Source organism: Petromyzon marinus, chromosome 43, assembly GCF_048934315.1.
Source record: "Petromyzon marinus isolate PM22_M1 ecotype Great Lakes invasive population chromosome 43, UKy_Petmar_22M1.pri1.0, whole genome shotgun sequence".
NCBI classification, from domain to species: domain Eukaryota; kingdom Metazoa; phylum Chordata; class Hyperoartia; order Petromyzontiformes; family Petromyzontidae; genus Petromyzon; species Petromyzon marinus.
In genome coordinates, this window is record NC_133709.1 from 4,182,158 (window position 1) to 4,208,716 (window position 26,559).

The 26,559-nt window shown below is 54.0% G+C and overlaps 1 protein-coding gene across 1 annotated transcript; it reads left to right on the top strand.

Annotated features, from left to right (window-relative positions):
* Nucleotides 1-5,322: 5,322 nt before the first annotated feature.
* Nucleotides 5,323-11,982, top strand: LOC116951362 (uncharacterized). The gene is made up of 2 exons (XM_076073711.1): nt 5,323-7,552; nt 8,599-11,982. The coding sequence occupies exons 1-2, from the start codon at nt 7,537-7,539 to the stop codon at nt 9,537-9,539; spliced, it is 957 nt and encodes a 318-aa protein (XP_075929826.1). The 5' UTR covers nt 5,323-7,536; the 3' UTR covers nt 9,540-11,982.
* The last annotated feature ends 14,577 nt before the right edge of the window (nt 11,983-26,559 follow it).

Consider the following 26,559-nt stretch of genomic DNA (forward strand, 5'->3'; position numbering starts at 1 on the left):
GAATAACTGAAACCACGACAAAATCGTGGTCCTTGAAGCGAAAAGTATATAATAGGCGACGTTTCGGGCAACCGCCCTCCTTCATGGCGCTTAAATGGAGAAAGGGCGCAGAGCGATAACAACAGTGGATAATAAGCGTCAGAATCTTTCAGAATCTGGATTTACCCTGGAGAAATCCGATGAACTATAAAGCTCTTTTTTTTTAATCCACAGACGTCCAAGATACCCAAGCCCAGTGTGTGTGTCCTAAGCCGTTACACTTGGGGCAGAATCCCAATGCGACACTGGCAGTTCGATTTGGAGTTCTGCATTGTACACCATGGGACCTGTTGAGAATTTCACCTTGAATAAAGTTTAAGAAAATAGGTTTTACCCTTTCTGGGAATAAAACAGGTGTTAAGATGTTAAAACACCAAACTGAAACCTTTTGCAAGGAATCATGTCTGCATTAACCACAAAAACAAACAAAAACACGACGTTATTTTTAATTTAATTTTAATTTTCTATCGACGTGACTTTACCGAAAGAACCAAAGAACATGAATTCCCGCAGTCACGCAAGTTTCAAGTTAAAATTGAATTAATCGACCACAAATAGTAACCGACCACGTTGTCTATTTTTTTTCTGGTGGATAACTTTGGGCCCTTTCAAAATCGCAGCCGCTCCCAATCACCCCGCCTCCCGAAGTCGGGAAACCCCCATGTAAGCCGCGCCCTCCATAACATGACATCAATCACTACGGCCCGCCGTTCACCTCCCGTCCAGCGGCACACCTGGAGAAAGAGGCGCAAAAATAATCCCCACCCCTCCCCCCCCGCAAACTATTTCCGAAAGTTTCAAGTAAAAATTGAATTAATCGACCACAAATAGTAACCGACCACGTTGTCTATTTTTTTTCCCGTCAGTTTTTGTGCCAGTTAAAAGGGTAAAACCTATTACTATATCTTGATACTGGCAAAGGAGGTCTCATAATGTAAATATTTCCGTGTTAACCAAAGAGATTATCGACCGAGTAGTAATCGATTGATTAAACGATTGGATCTCCCAAAAGGTCGGAGGTCATCATCGTTATCATTGCAAAAGACAAAGATCCCCCGTGTCGCCTGTAACACACTGTTTGGCGCAAGTGCTGTTAGCGAGCACCACCTTTGAAATGTCGGCACGGCACACGAGGGGGTGGCTGGTCAACACCACGCCCGGCCGCCTTTGTCTCCCTAGCGGTGAATGCTTTACACACCGCACCAGGCTACTCATTTGAGGCTGAGTCGACCTAGGGGGAGGCCTAGGAGCCGGTTCAGATAATCGTGGCCGCGAGAGGGGAAATCCGAACTCGGGTGGGGGGGGGGGGGGTTCACCTGCTGCAGAGCTGCGCCCGAACCGTTCGCTGCACGACCGCTCCCCACAAAGAGACATGGGGGGGGGGGGGGGTGGTCCGTGAACTTGTCAAGAACGTCAAGGCTCCTCCATCCTCCTACGTCTCGCCCCTCTCACTTGGCGATAGCATCATCACTCGCTTGATGGCTCCAGGCTCTCCGCTCCCTCCACGGCCGCCGGGGGTTAATTGCCTCCCCTTGTTTGCCAATCATCCTCGTGGTGACGGCATCGCGCGCCGCGAGTTAATTAAAACGTCGTGCGATAAAGAAGCCTCGCAGGAAACGTCGCCCGGCAACGGCACAAGGAACACGGCGCGGGTTTATGGAGGACCCACTAACCTCACCCCCCACGGCAACGTCTCGCCACAGCCGAACAGACTTTTAAAAAACCCAGCTGATAGCACCATGATGATGATCATCATCAGCAGCAGCATCATCAGCAGTAGAAGCAGTTGCGCCGTCGTCAACGGTATCATTATCGGTCGCATCATCAGCGACAACAACAACTATCTTTTTAACACGTAGGCTTTCGCGACCAATATTATTCGTAATAAAGGTTTTTGGGTTCGATCGCGTTATTTATAAATGTGTAGTAACCCTCCACCACCCGACACGGCCAATCAGTATGGGATTTGTCACGTAAACAAAATGCCAAGTGGTTACTACTTCAGCCCACCGGTGCGTTGAACAGTGAATCCACAACATTGACAATCTGAGTACGACGTTTCTATTTAAGACCGGAAGCAGGTGGATGGCTTCACTATTCTGGCAAATCGCCCGATGATGCTGGTTGATGTAATTACCAGCGAAACGTCATGGCGCTCAGATTGTAAACGTTGTGGATTTATACTCGAAAGAACCAAAGAGGATGGATCATTGCAGTCACGGAAACTTCAAATCTAGAATAAAGTTGTGGATTTACTCTCCAACACACCGGTGGGCTAAAGTAGTAAACTAATTGGCGTTTTGTTTACGTGACAAATCCCTTACTGATTGGCTGTGTCGGGTAGTGGAGGGTTTCGACACATTCATACTTACGCGATCTAACCCAAAAACCTTGATTATGAACAACTATCTTAATATTCTTGGTTCTTTCGGTAAAGTCACGTAGAAGGGAAACAATAAAATAATAAAAATATAAAATATAATTTTATTGTTTCCCTTCTACGTGGTGACTTTACCGAAAGAACCAAGAATTTGAATCCCTGCAGTCACGAAAGCTTTAAATCAAAACTATCTTAATGATGCGTTTTATATATTAGCGTCGTTCGTGCAAACTGCATCTTTGACGATCGCCGACGAACCCACAGACCGAAGCTGGAGAGGCTGCTGCCAGGCAGAGGGCCGGCGACAACAATTGCTCTGCAGTCCTCTACATATGAAGATGTTTTCAGATCATCGGTGGAAGAAAACTGGAGCACCCGGCTAAAACCCACACGTGTGAGGGAGGCCGCACTTTAACCCACACAAAAGGGACAGCCGCGAACCAGTCCACACCTTGCTTGGACTGGATTCTGCCCACTGGAAGAGGGGAGTCTGGCGACATTCAGTTATTATTTTGTCCGATCCACCAACAACCTCGCGCCTCCCACAGCGTGGGGTGGTCACCAGCGTGCATCGCCGCCACCACCGCGAATATGCACATCGAGTGATGTCACCATCATCATCATCATAAACATCATCAGCAGCAACACTGTCATAAAGGGCATTAGTCATTAGTAGCAGCAAGATCAATAGGATCAGCGGTAACAGCACCTTCTATTAGCGCGGTTGGCTACGTACGGCGCGAAAGAAGTTCAACATGCGTAAAAGCAGCAACAATATCAGTGGTGCTTCTGTATCATCATCATCGGTAGTAGTAGCGTCAAACTCACCACGATAAGCGGCAGTTTTGTGGCCGTTACACAGAAAACGCTGTCATAGAACCCCATGTATTTTACAGGCCACTCATGCCACCGGTGACAATTGACGTCTAAGCCTAACCCATAATCTCGAGGTCATCGCGGCCTTAACTCAATGAACAATGCAGGATGCCGCGTTGGTGCGGCCAACATCAGGCAGAGAGAGGAGGCCTGGCGAGATTGAATTCTGGCAGCCGCTGGGATTCGTTTAATCCACAACAGCCCGAAATGCTGGTTACGGGGAATGAATTTGGCACGCCACACCAACTTCGCAATGCGTGGTCCTAATTTACACCGATGCTAATGAAGCCGTTAATTGCATTACAGGAATATAGCGTACAAATAATATATGGTGATTATGGATAGGCGTCACTGGTATACTCTCTGTACGTTTAACTTCTTTCCTACCGCACGTAGCCAACCGTGATAAACGGAGTGGCAGTGCCTTCACGCCGATAATCCGTGACTCACGGTAAGCCTATGGCAACGTTCCGGAATATTCCGAGCGAGAAAATATTCCCTGCTGATGCCTCGTTGGTCTGAACATGTGCTTCTTGACAGGTGCGCCGAGGTGGCGAGATGTTAACTCCCTCGCCTGGTATACAGGAGGTCGTTGGTTCGATCCCGATCCTGACGCCTGCTGTATATGTTGAGTTTTCGTGTCTCTCTCTCATCATCATCACGGTGGCTAGGGGACGTTAACTCCCTCGCCTGGTATACAGGAGGTCGTTGGTTCGATCCCGATCCTGACGCCTGCTGTATATGTTGAGTTTTCGTGTCTCTCTCTCATCATCATCACGGTGGCTAAGGGACGTTAACTCCCTCGCCTGGTATACAGGGGGTCGTTGTTCGATCCCGATCCTGACGCCTGCTGTATATGTTGAGTTTTCGTGTCTCTCTCTTTCCCCGTGGTCGCGTGAATTTTTCTCCGGTTCCTTCGGCTTTTCTCTGCTCATTGAGAATCAACATCACGCGTTGAGAGTATTTGGCTGATATGTCCACACAATGAGCCACTTCTTCTAGCTATCGCTCCTGAAAAAAAACCCTATGTAGCTCAGTGGGCCTTACCTGGTAAGATAAAAAATACATTTAAAACGATACTCTTCTGGGCCTAAACAAAGCTCGACACATATTTACAGCCATCGCAAGACACCCATGGAATAGAGCCTGGCTGATTATAATCAGTAACACGATTTTTGTCCCTGGGTAAGTAAGTGTTATTTTTGTATTGTTTATGCCTAAAAAGTCTAGAAAATGTTGCTATTATTGTTATTATCATTCCCCACAAACTTTGCTTTTGTGACCAGGACTTTACTTGAAGGAATGACAAAATGCACACCACGTGTTCTAAGTGAAAATAGCTACATTTCAAAATATCACTGTCCTGGTCACAAAAGTAAAGTTTGTGGGGAATCATAATAACAATAATAGCCATTCTCTGTACTTTTGAGGCGTAAGCAATTAGGAAATAACACTTACTACCTGAAATAAACACGAGCAAAACATTTATAATCATCGCAACATGTGTATCGATTCGTCAATAACACTGCCCTAAAAGGAAAACAATCTGTAACCGGTGACGTTTCGGGCAATTACCCTTTTTTGGGGGGGTAAGGCAATGTTTTGGTATGTTTGTGTACCACTGCCCTCGGCAGCATCACAACACAATCGTAGGCTCGGCAAGGTGCCTGCTGTGGTGTGCGTTGTGTACAGTACAGCGCGGTGTTTGTTGCCTCAGCCTCAAATGAGTCGTAGCTGGTGTGGTGTGTGTAAAAATCCCCACTTGGAAGACAAATGCGGCCGGGCGTGGTGTTGGCCACCCAGCCCCTCGCGTGCCGTGCCGGCCTTAATGAGTGCTACGCGCTAACAGCACTTGCCTCAAGCAGTCTGTTAAGGCTGATACGGGGTGAGGAAGGGAGGGAGAAGGGGGGATCCTTGACTGTGTTTATTGTGTTTGTACTGCCTGTGGTGGTGGATGGGGTGGGTCTCACGGCAATGATGTGGGGTCGTTGTGCTTCGGATCTGGCCAGAGAGCGGGCAGATAAACTCAGGGCAGGCATCCTGAGTGTCTTAACCGTGTGGCAGGGACCGCGTCGCCTTGTGCCATCTCGCAGGGTGTTCGAACCCAGGCAGTCGGGGTGTCAGCTGGTTGTGGTGGTTGAGAGAAGGGGGGTGTCTGTCAACCTGCAGATCACCCGGTTTTTCCCCGCGTGTGCAGCCAAGGGAAGTTGGGACGGGTTGACGGTGGGCAAGGTCGTTTTGAAGCACTTCAACGTGCCGACACCTGGAAGATTTTTTTTTGTTGCTGCTGCTGTTGCGGACGCGCAGGTGACCGGGAAAGTTGGGCAGGTGTCAACCTTGCCGTGAGGTCTCGCCGGGACAATTGGGCACAGGTGACAGCAAGTAGCAAGGTCGGCTGCGCGAAAGATCTCACCTGGTAGCTCCTTGCTATTCGACAGGGAAAGGCGGCCACGCAGAATTACGTTTCGTATCACCTTGCTGCAGTTCGGGAGGTGAACCTCCCCGCGCCGCGAGTCACTCGCCCCGCGCCAAGCTTCACCTGGGCCGTCAGAAAGGATCCCAGTGGCTGGGTTAGCCGCGTGGTGTGCTCCGGAGGAACGGGTCCACCTCGCACGCGTTTCACGCGAACCTGCTGACACGGTACAGCAATGGGCGCGGCGTGCGGCCGCGTGGCACCTCTCCGCGTGGCCGTCGTGTTCACGGTCGCGGCCCTCGCTCTGTCGGCCGCGGCCACCCTCTCTTCCTCCTGGGTGTCGTGGCGGGGAGAGACCCTGGGCCTGTGGCAACACTGCCCCGGCGGAGGCGCGCCCTGCACCAGCCCGCCCTGCAGCGGGAACGTCGGCGCGGCGGGAACGTGCGGTAAGAGGGTGGTGCGCGTGTGCGTGCGCGTGCGTGCGTGTGTCCGTCCACACACGCGCGCACGCGGTAGTGTAGTTGGTTAGCGCAACGCTGCGCTACGAACCTGGCGACCCGGGTTCGATTCTCGCTCACGGCCAAAATCAGTGACGATTATCTGAACCGGTCCTGGGCCTCCCCTAGGTCGACTCAGCCTCAAGTGAGTACCTGGTGCGGTGCGTAAACATCGCCACTGGGGAGACAAAGGCGGCCGGGCGTGGTGCTGGCCACCCACCCTCCTCGTGTGCCGTTCTGGCCTTCAGTCTGTTACAGGCTATACGGGGGGTCTTTGTCTTTTTTTGTGTCCGTCCACAGAGATTTGCGTTCGATCGTTCATCCGCTCGCTCGTCTATTCGTTCGATCCTCACACATGCATTAATTCACTCATTCACGTGTTTGCTCGCTCACGTACTCGCTCGATTTACCCGATCAGTGGCATAATCATCCACCCGCCCATTCACTCACTCACTCAGTCACCCATGTACGGCGCTCGATTACCACGAAACCCACTCACCTATCCGCCCACACACAAAATCAGGCGTCCATTCACTTGCTTTCGCTTTCATTCACTCATTTACTTATTCACTCATCCACTCGCAATAGCCACTCATCCACTCGCTAATATATTCACCATCACTCACCTATCCACCCCCCCCCCCACTAACTCTCCATTCACTGACTCACAGATCATTGAGCACTCAGCTGCTTACCACTCACACCTAAGTAGTCACGGGGGTCCGTGACATCGTTTTGTTGAGGGGGCATCATAACATTCTGTGGAGTCTTATCGTGGTTGTGCTGCTGCTGCTAATGATCGTGTTGGAGGTGATGATAGCGGTCATGAGGAGCGGTGGTGCAGCGATTAGCACACTGCGCTGCGCTACGAACCCGGCGACCCGGGTTCGATTCCCGCTCACGGCCAACACCCAGTGACGATTATCTGAACCGGTCCTGGGCCTCTTCTAGGTCGACTCAGCCTCAAATGAGTACCTGGTGCGGTGTGTAAACATCGCCACTGTGGAGACAAAGCTGGCCGGGCGTGGTGCTGGCCACCCACCCACCCCCTCGTGTGCCGTGCCGGCCTTCACAGGTGCTCGCTAACAAAACCTTGCCCAGACAGTCTGTTACAGGCTACACGGTGGCTTATTTGTGCTGCGTGTCACGTGTGTTGTCGTTTTTGTTTGGTTGTTTTTTGCGCAGTGGCGCGCGACGCCGCGTGCGCGTGCGCCCTGGTCACGTGCTCCGCCTCGTTCTGCGCCCTCGTGCTGGGGGCGCGCGCCCTGCGAGTCGCGGGGGGCCGCGGCGCCGGGCGGCCCCCCACCTGGACGGCGCACGCCTTCCCCGCCATGCTGGCCCTCGCCTGTGAGTCCACGCGTCCCACGACCGCCTCGCTCCCCACTCACCCACCCGTCTCAATGCAGTGGTTCTCACACTTATTTGGGGGGGGGGGGGCTACGTGAACCCTTCCCCCCGTTGCTTTGTTGAATTTTGTTTTAACCGAGTGCCCCCCCCCCCACTACACCTCCATCGCCTTGCCTGACCTAACGTGGGTTCTGAGAATGTACCAATAATGAACGTCAAATATTTTAACCGATTTGAGAATAGGTTTTCCCCTTTTTTCTGCCAACAAAGCAGGTGTTAAGATGTTAAAACACCAAACTGAAAACGTTTACAAGGAATCATGTCTGCATTCACCAAAATGCTTGTGGTCAGAATGCATGATTCCTTGTAAAAGGTTTCAGTTTGGTGTTTAAACATCTTAACACCTGTTTTGTTGCCAGAAAAAAGGGGAAAACCTATTTTCATATTTTGGTACTGGCAAAGGAGGTCCCATGATTTTAAGCGATTGTCCATTTGGTGAAGGATCATACATTGCTGGTACTAACTGCAAGCGAATAACAAGCAAAAAATATCAACGGACGCTCCTGCACGCGTGACGTGATTTGTTCGCGCTCGCTGAATACTCTCGGAGACCACGTTGTTTTAGGATCAATAAGTTTAGCAAGGTATTTTATATCGGTCTGGGTTGCCACATGGATTAAAATGTTACCGTAGTTATTTTATATTGCCAGATTCAAGCACGATTTATTCACCAACGGCTCTCGTGCATGATATCATGTTCACACATTCGTAGATGACCTCGCGTTACCCCCTGGGACATTACCACGTGCCCCCAGGGGTCCGAGTACCCCCCGGTTGAAAACCACTGCTCTAATGCTCCCCTTACCCCGGTCCAATATTGCCCCCCAACACCCCAACTCTCACCACCCTTCACCTCTTGCACCATTCCCTCTAATGCCCTCCCCGCAACCTGCTGGGCCTCTGCCCTTTCACTCCCTCGCCCGTCTCCCGTCCACGTGTGCCCCCCCCCCCACACCCCTTCGCTCTCCCGACCCCGTGACCCCCAGGCGTGCTCGTAGCTGGGGAGGTGACCGCCTTCCTCTGCTACCTGCTCGCCACCGTGCGCGTGCTGCACCTGGGCTGGGGCTCCTACTCGGCTTTCTCCGCTCTGCTGTGCTGGGCCCTCGCCGCCGCCACGTCCGCGGCGTCTGTGTGCGGCCGCGGAGAGCCCCGGGTGGGAAACTCGCGGTCGACGAAGAGGGGACGCACCGCGGAGGACCCCTCGTGCAGCACCACCACCGTCAACACGACGACGACCACGGCGAGCTACAACAGCGCCAGCAGCGCCACGATCTTTGCCCCGGAGAACGCGTGGCGACCGGGACCCGACATGCAACTCGTGGTGAAGTTACCCCGGCTGCGTGTGCAGCAGCAGCCGCCGCAGCAGCAGCAGCAGCCGCAGCATCAGCAGCCGCAGCAACAGCAGCATCAGCAGGGCAATGCGGTGAAGAGTTATCGTGATGATGGCGGTGGCGGAGATAACGGCGGAGCCGGTGATTACGACATCGACGAAGGCAACGTGTACGAACACGCGGACTGGCCTCGCCACCACACCTCGACCCCGACCGTGACCTCGACCCGTGCTGACCTCACCATGACCCGTGTCGACCTCACCCTGACCCGTGCTGACCTCGCCCTGACCCGTGCTGACCTCGCCTCCACCCGCGCCTGCCGCTCGCTGCCCGCGCTGCCGCCACCACCCGGCTGCGTGCGAGGGCCGTGCGCCCGTAGGGCCGAGGGGGTCTCGGGCCCCCCTTCCCGGGGTCCCGAGGGCTGGGTGTACGAGAATCTGTACGGGGACCCCGACTACGGGGACCCCGAGTGTGTCCGGCCGCAGGGGCCCCCCGTGAGTCAGCGCACGGAGGCGCAGGGCTGGGGGACGGCGCAGGGAGGCACCGCTGGGGACGATTTGGGGTTAGCCAACGATACATACAACATGTACTACTAGTACTGGCGTGTACCAGTGTACTACTAGTGTGTACTACTAGTACTGGTGTGTAGCAGTGTACTACTAGTACTGGCGTGTGCCAGTGTACTACTAGTACTGGCGTGTGCCAGTGTACTACTAGTGTGTACTACTAGTACTGGTGTGTAGCAGTGTACTACTAGTACTGGCGTGTGCCAGTGTACTACTAGTACTGGCGTGTGCCAGTGTACTACTAGTGTGTACTACTAGTACTGGCGTGTACCAGTGTACTACTAGTGTGTACTACTAGTACTGGTGTGTACCAGTGTACTACTAGTACTGGCGTGTACCAGTGTACTACTAGTGCTGGCGTGTACCAGTGTACTACTAGTGTGTACTACTAGTACTGGTGTGTAGCAGTGTACTACTAGTACTGGTGTGTGCCAGTGTACTACTAGTACTGGCGTGTGCCAGTGTACTACTAGTGTGTACTACTAGTACTAGCGTGTACCAGTGTACTACTAGTGTGTACTACTAGTACTGGCGTGTACCAGTGTACTACTAGTGTGTACTACTAGTACTGGTGTGTACCAGTGTACTACTAGTACTGGCGTGTACCAGTGTACTACTAGTACTGACGTGTACCAGTGCACTACTAGTGTGTACTACTAGTACTGGTGTGTAGCAGTGTACTACTAGTACTGGCGTGTGCCAGTGTACTACTAGTACTGGCGTGTGCCAGTGTACTACTAGTGTGTACTACTAGTACTGGCGTGTACCAGTGTACTACTAGTGTGTACTACTAGTACTGGCGTTTACCAGTGTACTACTAGTGTGTACTACTAGTACTGGCGTGTGCCAGTGTACTACTAGTGTGTACTACTCATACTGCCGTGTACCAGTGTACTACTAGTGTGTACTACTAGTACTGGCGTGTACCAGTGTACTACTAGTGTGTACTACTAGTACTGGCGTGTGCCAGTGTACTACTAGTGTGTACTACTAGTACTGGCGTGTGCCAGTGTACTACTAGTGTGTACTACTAGTACTGGCGTGTACCAGTGTACTACTAGTGTGTACTACTAGTACTGCCGTGTACCAGTGTACTACTAGTGTGTACTACTAGTACTGGCGTGTACCAGTATACTACTAGTACTAGTGTGTACCAGTGTACAACTAGTGTGTACTACGAGCGTGTACTAGTGATACTAGTGTACTACTAGGGGGCTGTCCATAAATGACGTCACGCACCTGGGGGGGGGGGTCAGACATTTGTGACGATGTGTGACGAGGGGGGGGGGTGAGAAATGTGACGTCACATCAAAATGCGCAACTTTTAATAAATATAGACAACACGTTCTACTTAATTAAATAGACTTTTTTTAAATAAATGTTTTCTCCTACATCAGAGTGCAGCCGCACATGAAATACGCACTACAATGACAATAGTTTAAAGCGATTTGATGCATGTTTTATTTGGGGGGGGGGGGGGCAGAGCTTTGTGACGTCATATTTGAGGGGGGGGGTCTGACTTTATTTGACGCCGTGTGACGAGGGGAGGGGGTAAAAAATCGTCAAAAATCGCGTGAGGTCATTTATGGACGGCCCCTAGCGTGTACTAGCAGTACTAGCGTGTACTGGAACTACTAGCGTGTACTACTAGAGTGATACTAGTGTACTACTAGTGTGATTCTAGTGTACTACTAGAGTGATACCAGTGTACTACTAGTGTGTACCACTAGCGTGCACATCAGACATCGCCCTACCCTGGCGACCTGTGCAGGCTGCGGCTGCTGCTGTCCGCCCGAGTCACGCGTCAATGGGAAAACGGCAGCAGGAGCAGCAGCAGTAACGGCAGTAGTAGCAGTAGCGGCAGCAGTAGTAGCATCAGTAGTAGCAGCAGCAGTAGCGGCTGCAGTAGTAGCGGCAGCAGGCAGTAGCAGCAGCAGTAGCGGCAGCAGTAGCAGCGGTAGTAACGGCAGCAGCAGTAGCGGCAGCAGTAGCAGCAGTAGTAGTAGCGGCAGTAGCAGTAGCGGCAGCAGTAGTAGCAGCAGTAGCGGCAGCAGTAGTAGCGGCAGCAGCAGTAGCGGCAGCAGTAGCAGCAGTAGTAGTAGTAGCGGCAATAGCAGTAGCGGCAGCAGCAGTAGTAGCAGCAGTAGCGGCAGCAGTAGCAGCAGTAGTATCAGTAGCAGCAGTAGTATCAGTAGCGGCAGTAGCGGCGGCAGCAGCAGTAGCAGTGGCAGCAGCGGCAGCAGCAGCAGTAGCGGCAGCAGTAGTATCAGTAGCGGCAGCAGTAGCCGCAGTAGTATCAGTAGCGGCAGCAGTAGCGGCAGCAGTAGTAGCAGCAGTGGGATGTTTTGCAGTCGGACCGTGTAAATACGAATCGGTTGTTTCACAAATCGGCCTCTTTAGTTTCGCCTCGAATTGCGTTCACGTGTCCCGCGCGCGGTCCACGTGTGGAATTAAACGCCAATTTCAACTTTAATGACCCACTAATTAAAACACACAGAACGCACGGACCACCACCACCACCACCCTTCCCCTCTCATCCCCCCCCCCCGCGCGGGCAATGACGCGCGGACGAGATTGTTGGTGGAAGTCGGTGGGTGAATGCCGATCGCGAAAACACGTGTAACGTAAACAAAGCGTTGATTGCGGGAGAAAGGGCGGGGTGAGAGTCGTGTGCGTGGGGAAAGATTAGGGGGGTGCGAGGATGTGACGCCGTCTAATAACGCGAGCGCAAGGGGCGATGGGGCCACGGGGCGAGACGATGAGAGAGGCACGGACAGAGAGAGACACGCGGAGAATCACGGGGAGGGATACACGGGGGAGAGACGCTCAGGCACGGGGAGAGACACGCGGAGAGAGACACGGGGAGAGACACGGGGAGAGACACGGGGAGAGACACGAAGGGCATGGGAAGAAGAGACATGGGGGACACGGGGAGAGACACGGAGAGAGACACGAAGGGCATGGGAAGAAGAGACATGGGAGGACACGGGGAGAGATACAGGGAGAGACACGAAGAGAGACACGAGGGACACGGGAAAAAGAGACACTGGGGACACGGGGAGAGACACGGAAATAATGTGAGACTCACGGGGAAGAGATATGGAGACATGCGGAGATACGAGAGAGAGACACACAGAGAGGCACGATCAGATAGGGCGAGAGGCGGGGAGGGGACATGGCAGTGAGAGGAGAGGTTCTGTTTGAGGGGCTCGCTTGCTCGGCGCCTGTCGACAGCTCCTCAATATGATTACTACCGCTTATCTTGCATTCGTCATATGCTTGTCTTTGTGAGGGGGTGGGGTGGACACGGTAAACATTCGCTATCTTCACATACCGTATTTTTTCGTAACTTTAATTACGTATAATTTGAAAATGCGGGATACAATCTTGCATATGGAAATGTTCGCACCGTGGACAGAAACATCATTCATCCATTCTAGATTTGAAGCTTTCGTGACTGCAAGGATTCATACTCTTTGGTTTTATTCGGTAAAGTCACGTGGGTAAAATAAAATGAAACAAAATAAAATAAAACAATTAAATCACGACGTTTCGGAGGCAACACAAGTCTTCTTCTTCAGGTGGAACAGACACAGCGGAACATCAGTGTCAAGTGGACAGCTCAGAGACCGGGTCTATATACAGGTGAAGGGGGGGGGAGGAGTCAGACCGGGATGTGGGTGGGGGGGGGGCTGAGCCAAGCCGCTCCTTGTCACGACGCAGGGGGCTCGGAGGAGCGGAGGTGCCTCATGTGCGAAAACGTGTAAACCCCCTTTGTTATGCTGCCGGGGGGTTGGAGGAAAGGGTTGGCGCGCTGCAAGGGTGCAAGTACAGCTTCATTTTTTTTAGAACGCATTAGAAATGGCTGTATAATTATAAGGTAGCTAAAGTTTGACAAACAACCACTGAGAGATGGAAATGGCTGTACAATTAAAAGGCAGCTAACGTTTGACTTCATTTATAACATCTTTCCAGTGGTTGCTCAATTTGAAACTATCCTCTCGGTTGAAGTTGTGTCTGTTTGTAAATCTGGATGGCCTCCGATACCAAGGTACTCTGCAAACCTACCGGTTATTATCAAAATGAAGCTGTACTTGCACCCTTGCAGCGCGCCATCCCTTTCCTCCAACCCCCGGCAGCATAACAAAGGGGGTTTACACGTTTTCGCAAATGAGGCACCTCCGCTCCTCCGAGCCCCCTGCGTCGTGACAAGCGGCGGCTTGGCTCAGCCCCCCCCCCCACCCACATCCCGGTCTGACTCCTCCCCCCCCCCCCCCGTTCACCTGTATATAGACCCGGTCTCTGAACTGTCCACTTGACACTGATGTTCCGCTGTGTCTGTTCCACCTGAAGAAGGAGACTTGTGTTGCCTCCGAAACGTCGTGATTTAATTGTTTTATTTTATTTTGTTTTATTTTATTTTACCTACGTGACTTTACCGAATAAAACCAAAGAGTATCATTCATCCAACTCACCCCGCCCAGGTTTAAGCAAATTTCGCGACGACACAACGCAGTGCGTCGTGCACTCTGCGGTGCCAGGGATTGAACTGTGAACTCGGTCTCGCGTGGCTCAGCGTGGATCTCGTCGCGACTGCTTCCGTTACTTATTCAGCCGCCAATATGAAAATGTCACGTTTTTTATTTCTCGATTAAATATTGCATCTCGTCAGGAGGACCTCCCTACCCGGGCCGAGTTATCAACCCGTCGTAGGAAATGGCGATTTTTTTTTTCCAGCTGACCGTAGTGTGAAATACCGCGTTGCTGGGAAGGGAAAATCAATCGCTCCAGGCAAGTGGCACAGCCGTAACCCTAACCCTACCCGTCATGCTTAGTTAAGCCACGGTCCATTAATAAGCCCCCCCCACAACCATCAATAATTGGCTACGGGAGTGTTTTTGGAATCGGCTCTCCATCCTCCGGTGACTTCAGCACCACGGACAGCGACTTCCCCTCCTCCTCCTCCACGCGGGCAACGGAGTCTGCACCAGCGTTGTAACCCAGAGTGCATCTCAGTGCGTCTCAACTTTCCTCTCATACTACCCCGGCTCTCGTATAATGTCCGTGATGCAGCCATTTTGAGTCTGTTTATGGTCGGCGATGCGGCAATCGACTCATCTCGACGAGCTGTACACGGTGCACCATTCAAAGTTTAAATTTTCGACAACGGATTTTTTTATGCTCATGTTTTGGTGTTTCGACATCGCGGAGTGTAGCACTGATTTCGCATTGATTGGTTACCCCAGTCGCGGGGTGAAGTTACACCCCTGGGAAAAAATAGTGTGCCAGAAATAAAACATTTAATAATTGCCTCGGTCATTTAGTATTATTTGGTATCCCGGGGTACCGCCACAAGAATAATTTGTTGTTATGTTTGTTGATTGTTGTTACGCGCGCACGTGTGTGTGTGTTACCCAGGAAAGCCTCATTGAGTTTCACGAGAGTCCTGCCAGGTTTTTTTGTTTGCAGCGGGATTGGTGGGGGGGGGGGGGGTTGCGTCATGATAGTTATGTGTAACCCAGTTGAGTAATTTGCCGATATTTTATAGAGATGTAGGATCCCCGATTACATCTCCTTCAGAGATCTGCTCCTCCGCATTTTTATTATTTTTAAAGACTTCTTTGTAACTCCCGTCAACGGCACGGCCTTGTTGGAGTGCTTTACTCATGGCAGAATTGGTTCAACGCAAGCGAGCAAACTCTGGACCGGTTTCGACATACAGTGTCTCATCGGTAGTACCAGGCCTGCTTGAACCTGGGGTCTCTTTGTGTTTCACGAACCTGCAGCCCACTCGCCAGTAGACTGGCGCACGTGACACTATAAATATGGGGGGAAAACAACACACTCTTCAAAAACACTATGACCTTGAAGTGAAAAATATATAATACGCGACGTTTCGGGCAATGGCCCTTGTTCACAGTATATAAATAGAGAGTCCAGGGAGAGAGAGAGAGTGAGATGGAGTGGATGCTAACAATTGGAGACTGCACTCTACACGACGGGGCCTGATGAGAATTACATTTTCAAAGAGCATCCTGACGAGCAGTTCATAAATTGGCGCACAGATACTTATTTGTGGACACTGTATACGAGAGGCGCTGGGGCGCGGACAAAACTCTGTGACATCGAGTGAACAGCGAACAGGGCGCGGAAGAGAGGGGAGGAAAGAGGGGGGTCCCAACAAGCGTCCGGGTGGTTAGGGTTAGGGGCAGGGCTGGTGCTGTGGTCTGATTGGCTAGAGGGTTAAAGTCATGGCCAGGGTCAGGGAATAAAGCGAGGAGTTGGTTGGCCTGTTTGTGAGCGCTTGGGGGGTATAGGGGTATAGTGGCCAGCTGGCTTGTTGGCTATCGGTGGTTAGCTGGTGTGCCGATTGTTGGTTAGGGGCATGCTCAGTTGGTGGGGCGAGTATATTCCGTTTGGTTGGCTTCACATTTCCAGTGATTTTTGTTGAACCAAGGGAGATTAACTCAATAGAACAGGAGAGTCCCATTTGCAAGGGTTACCTGGGTCACCAATTGGCAAGATTAATAGCGTTACCGTCAATTCATTGACTCGTGCTGGTGCTAGCTAGCGGGCGCTTGGCTAGTTTGTTAGGGTTAGTGATATGGCTAGTCCATATTATAGTTTTTTTGTTATATCGCGTAAATATATTTACTTAGATTTATTTACGCGATCTAACCCAAAAAACCTCTTATGGATGATATTGGTCGCGAAAGCCTACGTGTTAAACTGATATGGCTCGTGATAGCAACTGCTTGACTAGTTTGTTAGGTTTCGATTTAAAGCTTTCGTGACTGCAAGGATTCATCTTCTTTGGTTATTTCGGTAAAGTCACTGTCGTCCCGACAGTTCTGTTCTTTCACCTGATGAAGGCTACTTGTGTTGTGGCCGAAACGTCGTGAGAATTTTATTGTCTTATTTTATTTTATTATTTTATTCTCATTCTACGTGACTTTACCGAAAGAACCAAAGAAGATAGTTTGTTAGGGTTAGAGTCGGTGATATGGCTCGTGATATCGACTGGTTGACTAGTTTGTTAGGGTTAGAGTCAGTGATATGGCTCGTGATAGCGACTGCTTGGCTAGTTTGTTAGGGTTAGAGTCAGTGATACGGCTCGTGATAGCAACTGCTTGGCTAGTTTGTTAGGGTTAGAGTCAGTGATATGGCTCATGATAGCGACTACTTAACTAGTTTGTTAGGGTTAGAGTCAGTGATACGGCTCGTGATAGCGACTGCTTGACTAGTTTGTTAGGGTTAGAGTCCGTGAAACGGCTCGTGCAGTTTGCTCAGCGCCAAGACTGCTCACCAAGCCCCCTTCTCCCCGTTTCCACGAACAATTGCACCGCTTGGCCATTGAATGTATCCCCGTGTTCCCCTCTCGACAGACCAATGCGCCAGCTCACTCGCTGTAAACGGGGCTAAAACCCGGCAAAACAAAATAAACCCGAATCTGAAATTCGTCTCGGCGTCCCTGCTCCGGTGTCCGTGTGAAGAGGTCGCCACCTCGCGGCTGATCGCCGCTCCCGCCGCTGCCGCCGCTGCTGCTGCTGCCTCTGGGAGGCTTTGCCATTTCTGAGCAGACAAGGGGGGGGGGGGGTGGTTAAGTTTAACACGTAGTTAAGGCTTTCGCGACCAATATCATCAATAAGAGGGGTTGTTGGGGGGGGGGGTCGATCGCGTAAATAAAGGGGGGGGGGGGGTTAGACCATTGTTAGTCGGGGGTAATGGTCGAAGTTGCCACGCGTGAGATGTATCCGTCAAGGCTTTGAATAACAATGATGATAGTGACGAGTGATGATGACGGTCTTACATGGCAGCATCGCGAGAGATGTTGGCGGCCTCTCGTTACCCCCCCCCCTCCCCCCGAGGTGACCCGCCCTCATCGCCACGACCCAGCGAGAAGTGTAATCCGCGGAAGTTCCACGCCATCCGCCTTTGCTCACGCGCGAGTCAGGGGGTGGGGGGGGGAGAAGGAGCTTCCTAGGATTTCTAAATCGTGCGCTGACGTCAACGCGCGTAATCGTCCTCATCGTCCTCGGACAAAAATACCCCCGAGGGCCGGGGAAGAGGAGGAGGAGGGGGAGGAGGGGAAGAGGAGGGGAAGAGGAGGAGGGGAAGAGGAAGCGGAGGAGGGTAAGAGGAGGAAGAGGAGGAGGAAGAAGAGGGACGGGGAGAGGTGAACATGGTAAGAAGAGAGAGGGTGCGTGCCGAGGAGGAGAGACGAAGAGAATGGGGAGCAGAGGGGGGGGGGGCGAAGGGAAGGAAGGAGGTGGGGGAAGTGGCGGAGTAGAGAGGAGGGGGAGGATGACGAGGCAGCGGAGAGAGGAGGTGAGGTTAAAGCGAGAGGGAGACGTGAGAGGGAGATCATTGGGGGGAGGGGGGGTAAGAGAGGATGATGATGTAGAGGGGTGGAGGAAAGAGGAGGTGGGGTGTGAGCAGGATGACGAGGAAGCGGAGAGGAGGTGAGGATGAGGTGAGAGGGAGAGGTAAGAGGACGAGAGAAGGCGGGGGGGGGGGGTAAAGGAGAGAGCAGGAGGGACATGAGGGAGGTGGGGAGTGTGCGCTACATGTGCGCTGCTGCAAACTTGCGTCAGTCAACTAAAAATATACGCGGCGAGAACCACTCGCGGGCAAACTCACTCACTCACACGCGTCACTCACTCACACACTCACACACGCTCATTCACACACACACTCACACACACTCACACACACACACTCACTCACACACTCACACACACACTCACACACGCTCATTCACACACTCACACACACACTCTCACACACTCACACACAGACTCACACACTCACACACACACTCACACACACACACTCTCACACACTCACTCTCACACACACTCACACACGCTCATTCATACACTCACTCGCGTCACTCGCTCGCGTCACTCACACGCGGGCACGGTCACTAACTCACTCACACACACGCGTCACTCACACACACACTCACACACACACTCACACACACGCTCATTCACTCACTCGCTCGCGTCACTCACTCACTCGCGTCACTCACACGCGGGCAAACTCACACACGCACTCACTCGCTCAGTCACACCCTCACACACACACTCACACACACACTCACACACTCACACTCACTCACACACAATCACACACACACTCACACACGCTCATTCACACACTCACACACACACTCTCACACACACTCACACACACACTCACACACTCACACACACACACTCACTCTCACACACTCAAACACACACTCACACACGCTCATTCATACACTCACTCGCGTCACTCACACGCGTCACTCACACGCGGGCACGCTCACTCACTCAAACGCGGGCACACTCACACACTCACTCACACGCGTCACTCACAGGCTCACTCGCGTCACTCGCTCGCGTCACTCACACGCGTCACTCACACGCGGGCACACTTACATACAAAATCACACGCGGGCACACTCACTCACACGTCGCAGCACCTATGAAGGCCGGCACGCCACACCAGGGGGTGGGTGGCCAGCACCACGCCCCGCCGCCTTTGTCTCCCCAGTGGCGACGTTTACACGGCGCAGCAGACGCTCATTTGAGGCCGAGTCGACCTAGGGGAGGCCTCGAATCGGTTCAGATAATCGTCAGTGGGTGTTGAACGTGAGCGGGAATCGAACCGCTGCACAACCGCTCCCCAAATTCACACTGCCAAATTCACTCGTATACTCACTAATATACTCACACACACAACAAAGACAAAGATCCCCCGTATAGCCTTAACAGACTGTAGGGGCAAGTGCTGTTAGCGAGCACCTATGAAGGCCAGAACGGTACACGAGGGGGTGGGTGGCCAGCACCACGCCCGACCGCCTTTGTCTCCCCAGTTGCGATGTTTTTACACACCGCACCAGGCACTCATTTGAGGCTGAGTCGACCTAGGGGAGGCCCAGGACCGTTCCAGATACTCGTCAACGGTGTTGGCCGTGAGCGGAAATCGATCTCGAGTCGCCGGGTTCGTAGCGCAGTGTAGCGCTAACCGCTACACACTCACACACAGACACGCACACTGGCACACAAACACACAGAGGCCTAGCGTCAATGTCTCTATCTGGAACACCGCGGTCAAGGCCACGGTGGCGTCAGGGAGCGCCTATTAAGGCCGTGACGAGACACACACAAGGGAGGCCCAGGGTGGGTGGTTGGTGTGGCCTGTCCTCCCCCCTGTGTCTCCCGGGAGACGCGTGGTAGACACGGGGGTGGTGGGGGGGGCACACAGGGTGATGAGAGACTCTGATGTCACCGAGAGACGGGGAGACCACAAGGGGACACGGGAGAGTCGGAAGACACGGGGGAGATGGGACACGGGAGACACGCTGGAGACGCGTGGGAGACACGTGGAGGGACACGGGGGACTGGGGTAAGGCTGGAGCCATGGGTACCACTCGTGACTTGCTACACCAGACGGCGGGGGTGTGTGTCTGGGGAGGGGGGTGGTCACTGTCTCTGTCCAAACCCCCCACCCGCAACCCCTACACAGGGACCTGAGTTGCGGGCGCTCCGGCGAAACCGAGCAAAATCAACGCCGAGAATTGAAGCAATTGGCGGGACCCCCGTGGTCCCATCACTACCCCGGGGTGGGGAAAACCGCGTAGCGACACGAGTCTTGTTGACCTACCGACAACAACAAAACTAGTGTCAATCGATTGGCCTCGTCGAGAGCTACTCGGGGCACTAAGTTTCGTTAAAAAAAGTTAAAAAAATACATAAACACGTTAAATTCACTGCCTGGGGGGGCGGCGGCGGGGCTCGCCTTGGCAAAGAAGCCGAGGATCGACGGCTGACCGGAGGGCGACTGCGGCGGACGCCCCCCCGGGGCTCGCGTTTGGCCGGTGGGGTGGCGCCCGTCGTGTCGATCGCCGCCTGCTGCTGCTGCTGCTGGCGCTTGTTGTTGGTGCGAGTCTGGGCGGGCGGCGAGTTGCTGGCGAGATCACGTAGTGGGGCGGACTGAAGAAAAATAATAATTATTATTGACCACATTTTTGCGGGACCCCGGGGTCAAAAATGATTCAATTCTTAAACGACGCGCGCCGTGCACCTTTAAGAGCGACGCGTCTCTCTAAGGCGATGGGTAGAGCCCAGCCAAGTCTGGAGGGGTTGGCGGGGGGGGGATGATGCAGCCCAGGGGGTCCCGAGGTGACGGAGCGGGTGGGAAGGAGAGGGGGTGAGGGTGTGCGGGGGGAGTTTGCCTGTGTCATGACAGTCGAGTGAACCTGCGGTGTGAGTTAACTAGTGGCCACGGGAGATAATGACAGGGGAGTCAGCCTGCGGTGCGAATGGACTAGTGGCCACGGGAGGTAATGACAGGGGAGTCAGCCTGCAGTGCGAATGGACTAGTGGCCACGGGAGATAATGACAGGGGAGTCAGCCTGCAGTGCGAATGGACTAGTGGCCACGGGAGGTAATGACAGGGGAGTCAGCCTGCAGTGCGAATGGACTAGTGGCCAGGGGAGGTAATGACAGGGGAGTCAGCCTGCAGTGCGAATGGACTAGTGGCCAGGGGAGGTAATGACAGGGGAGTCAGCCTGCTGTGCGAATGGACTAGTGGCCACGGGAGGTAATGACAGGGGAGTCAGCCTGCAGTGCGAATGGACTAGTGGCCACGGGAGGTAATGACAGGGGAGTCAGTCTGCAGTGCGAATGGACTAGTGGCCACGGGAGGTAATGACAGGGGACTCAGTCTGCAGTGCGAATGGACTAGTGGCCACGGGAGGTAATGACAGAGGAGTCGGCCTGCAGTACGAAGGGACTGGTGGCTACGGGAATGATCGAGAATAGGAGCGTGGCCAGGTGACGGAAGAGGACAGTGGAGTCTGCTGGTGGAGCGAGCGCCCAGAGTCAGCGAAAAGGTTCGGGAAGGGGGACATGGGCTCGGTCCGTATATAAGGGCGATGTGCGGGAAACTCGGTCCGTATATAAGGGAGACGTGCGGGAGGCTCGGGGCTGTTGCAGTGGGGTCTCCGCCTGTTCGAGTAAACGTGTCTCTTCAATAAAAAAAAAACATCTAAAGACAATTGTGTCAAGTCGCCATTACACCTGCAATAGAGAGAGAGGGAAATCGGGTGATGGGGGGCACTTGTATGAGAGGTTCGGTCAGGATTGGGTCTGTGCACGTCAAGGGTGATGCGTGCGAGTTGAGTGTGTAAAAACGAAAACTATATATATTTTTATTAGGTAAGGCCCATTGATCTAAACAAATTGTAACTCAACGAAGTGGCTTATCATGTGGAAACGTATAGCAGCTAAGTGCTCTCTCTAAATGCATGTTCATGAATGTGGAGGGATAACCCGGAGGACGCGGAGAGAAATCCACACGACCACTGGGAAAGAGAGAGAGAGAGACACGCAAACTCCAAAAATATACAGTATCAGGCGTCAGGGTCGGGATCGTACCCACGTCCTCCTGCATACCAGGCGAGGGAGTTAACACCTAGCCACCGCAGCACCCCTGTGTGTATGTATGCAGGGATTGCGTGTGTGGTGTGTAAGTTCTCTGTGTTTGGTGTATAAGTTATACGTGTGCGTGGTGTGTAAGTTCTATGTGTGTGTGGTGTGAATGAGAAGGAGGAGGCTCTCTTTTATACTTTGGTATCCCACGAGTAAAGATTCACAAAGCTAACCCTGCGTGGTGTGTGTGTCGTGTGTGCGTGGTGTGTGCAGTGTGCGTGGTGTGCGTCTGTGGATGGGGTGTCACGGGTGAGTGATGTGTCACCCCCCCCCCCCCCCACTCGCTCGCCCACCCCGCTCGCCCACCCACCCCGCTCGCTCACCCCAATCGCTCGCTCACCCACCCCGCTCGCTCACCCACCCCGCTCACCCACCCCGCTCACCCACTCCGCTCGCCCACCCCGCTCGCCCACCCCGCTCGCCCAACCCGCTCGCTCATCCACCTCGCTCGCTCACCCCACTCGCTCGCTCACCCACCCCACTCGCTCACCCAACCCGCTCGCTCGCCCATCCCGCTCGCCCACCCCGCTCACCCACTCCGCTCGCTCACCCACCCCGCTCAGCCACCCCGCTCACCCCCCCCCCGCTCACCCACTCCGCTCACCCACCCCGCTCGCTCATCCACCTCGCTTGCTCACCCCACTCGCTCGCTCACCCACCCCGCTCGCTCGCCCAACCCACTCGCTCACCCACCCCGCTCGCCCACCCCGCTCGCCCACCCCGCTCACCCACTCCGCTCGCTCACCCACCCCGCTCAGCCACCCTGCTCACCCCCCCCCGCTCACCCACTCCGCTCACCCACCCCGCTCGCTCACCCCCCCCCCGCTCACCTACCCCGCTCGCTCACCCCGCTCACCCACCCCGCTCACCCACTCCGCTCGCTCACCCACCCCGCTCACCCACCCCGCTCACCTACTCCGCTCGCTCACCCGCCGGCAATTTAAAACGACGACCTTAAACAATTTGTTCAAATTCAATTGCTTTAATTTAACCTGATCGTCCTTTCTCAATCCACTGCTGGATGGACGTCTCCCCACCCCGCGTGGGTCGAGGGGGACTATTAGCCATACTTCACCACGCTGGTTGGTGCGATTGTGTTCGTTCACCATCGAATTGATCGACGTCAGCCAGGGTTCTGATGCGGGTAGCCGGGTTCACGGCCCAGTACGCTGACCACGATGGGGGGTAGGATTATGAGGTGTGGGTTGATGAGGTGTGGTGTGATGAGGTGTGGGTTTTTGATGGTGAAGGAGGGGTGGGGGGAAGAGGCGGGTTGGGGGGAGGAGGTGGGTGGGGGGGAGGGAGGTGGGGGGGAGTGAGGTGGGTGGGGGGAAGTGGGTGAGGGGCGGTGGGTGGGGGGGGTGTGCACGTGATCATTTAGTTCCCATTGACTCAGCTCGGAACGACTGTAGCCCAGCTCCCCCCACCCCACACACTGCTGTACCCCCCCCCCCCCCCCATGTACACACACACTGCTGTACACACCCCATGTACACACACACACTGCTGTACACACCCCCATGTACACACACACTACTGCACACACCCCCATGTACACACACACACTGCTGTACACACCCCCATGTACACACTGCTGTACACACCCCCATGTACATACACACACTGCTGTAAACACCCCATGTACACACACACACTGCTGTACACACCCCATGTACACACACACTGCTGTACACACCCCCATGTACACACACACTGCTGTACACACCCCCATGTACACACACACTGCTGTACACACCCCCATGTACACACGCACACTGCTGTACACACCCCGATGTACACACACACACACTGCTGTACACACCCCCATGTACACACACACACACTGCTGTACACACCCCCATGTCCACACACACACTGCTGTACACACCCCCATGTACACACTGCTGTACACACCCCCATGTACACACGCACACTGCTGTACACACCCCCATGTACACACACTGCTGTACACACCCCCATGTCCACACACACACACTGCTGTACACACCCCCATGTCCACACACACACTGCTGTACACACCCCCCCATGTGTACAGACGCGCGCGCCGGGGTCTCGCTTTTCACGGCGTCATCATGATCCACGCTGACGCGGATTCTGCGCAAGTGACTCCGGGGTCTGGCCCCCACCCGTGAAAGGTCAACCCCGCGCAACCCTGGGACCCGGCTAAAGGTCGACTGTTGTTACCCTGGGGTTCAATTCTCGTGCACTCGCTTATTACCAGGACTCTGCCTCGACATGCTTGCAGTCGGGCTTATTGGCGTAAGGCACTGCCACGAAGTGTGCAAGGTGCGATCATTGTGGATGCCTTGTTGCAACACGATACGAGCAAGTGCGCCTGTCCGCACTCGTTCTATATTAAGGACATCTGGTCACCCCAAAGCAGGATTCACACACGCACGTGTTTTACACACCATCGCAGCCACCACTCCCACCACACACACACAGCTTCCACCACGACCACATACAGACAAAGATCCCCCGTATAGCCTGAACAGACTGTTGGGACAAGTGCTGTTAGCGAGCACCTATGAAGGCCGGCACGGTACACGAGGGAGTGGGTGGCCGGGACCACGCCCGGCCGCCTTTGTCTCCCCAGTGGCGATGTTTACACACCGCACCAGGTGCTCATTTGATGCGATCACCACACACACACACCACCACCACTACCACATACACACACACCACTACCACACACAGATCACCACACACACACACACTAACGCCACCACCACACACACACCACCGCCACCACCACTACCACACACATACCACCACTACCACCACACAACAACAACAACCGCCATTCGCCACTAAGTGGCGGTGACGTCACCACGACGCTTGTGCCAGGCTATGTGCACCCTGAGGCCACGTGAAGTGTCGAACGCCCGCTGGCAGGAGGTCACGGGGCAGACCCAGGTGCCACGGGTCGACTGACTGAGATGACTGGCTGATGCACCACCTGTGCCCCCTACTGTGCCAACCTGCTGTGCTTTAGCCACCCGGCGCTCCGCTCGCTGTTGTGAGCGTCGCTCCTCCGCCCTCCGTTGTTGTTGGAGGGCGACTGCCTCCAACTGCCCAGTAGCATCCTTCACGAGCCTCCTCCACAGAGGCCGATCTTGACACCGCTGGTACCAGTCATCGGCAAGTCCACTCAGCTCCACGTCCTCCTGTACCACATCACTCCATCTCTTCTCTAGCCCGTGCCGCGCCCGCTTAGCCCCCTCAATCCGGCCAAACAAAAGCTGTTTCGGCATGCGGTGGCTGGGCATGCGGGCTACATGACCCAGCCATCGCAGCCTTGCCTGCCGGAGGAGCTCACCGATGGGACCCTGCCCAGATCTTTCAAGGATTTGTGAGCTCCTCACACAATCCAGTCTGGTTAAACCCAGGATGGATCGTAGGCAGGTCAGCCTAAATGTTTCTAACCGGCGAAGATGTTCCATTAGGGGGGTCCACGTTTCGCAAGCGTAGAGAAGGGAGGGAATGACCGTGGCCGAGAAGACCTGAAGCTTAGTGCGGAGCGACAGACCAGGTAGCTTCCACACAGCGTTACGCAACCGATGAAAAGATATTGCCGCTCGACTGATTCGGAGTGAGACCTCTGCTGTTAAACTGGAGCCAGTCATAAGCACACTGCCCAGGTATGGGAAACTCTCCACTCTCTCCACAACTGCCCCATCACCGATTGGGAGTTGTGGGGGTGGAGTGTCCGATGGTACAAAATACCCAGGCAGGTGCTTAGTTTTGGTGGGGCTGATGGTAAGGCCCCACCTCTTAGTGGCACGCTCCAGTCTCAGCAGCAGCGTCTCCAACTCCTCCTCTGACTGAGCAGCTATTACCACCACACACACACCACCACACACACACCACCGCCACCACCACTGCCACACACAGATCACCACACACACACTACCGCCACCACCACACACACACCACCGCCACCACCACTACCACACACATACCACCACTACCACCACACGCACACACATACCACCACTACCACCACACACACACACTACCGCCACCACCACACACACACCACCGCCACTACCACACACAGATCACCACACACAGACACTACCGCCACCACCACACACACTCCACCGCCATCACCACTACCACACATTAACCACCACTACCACCACACACACACACCACCACACACACACACCACCGCCACCACCATTACTACACATAGACCACCACACACACACACACTACCGCCATCACCACACACACACACCACCGCGACCACCACTACCACACATAGACCACCACATACACACACACTACCGCCATCACCACACACACACACCACCGCGACCACCACTACCACACATAGACCACCACACACACACACTACCGCCATAACCACACACACACCACCGCCACCACCACTACCACACATAGACCACCACACACACACACTACCGCCATCACCACACACACACACCACCGCGACCACCACTACCACACATAGACCACCACATACACACACTACCGCCATCACCACACACACACACCACCGCCACCACCATTATTAC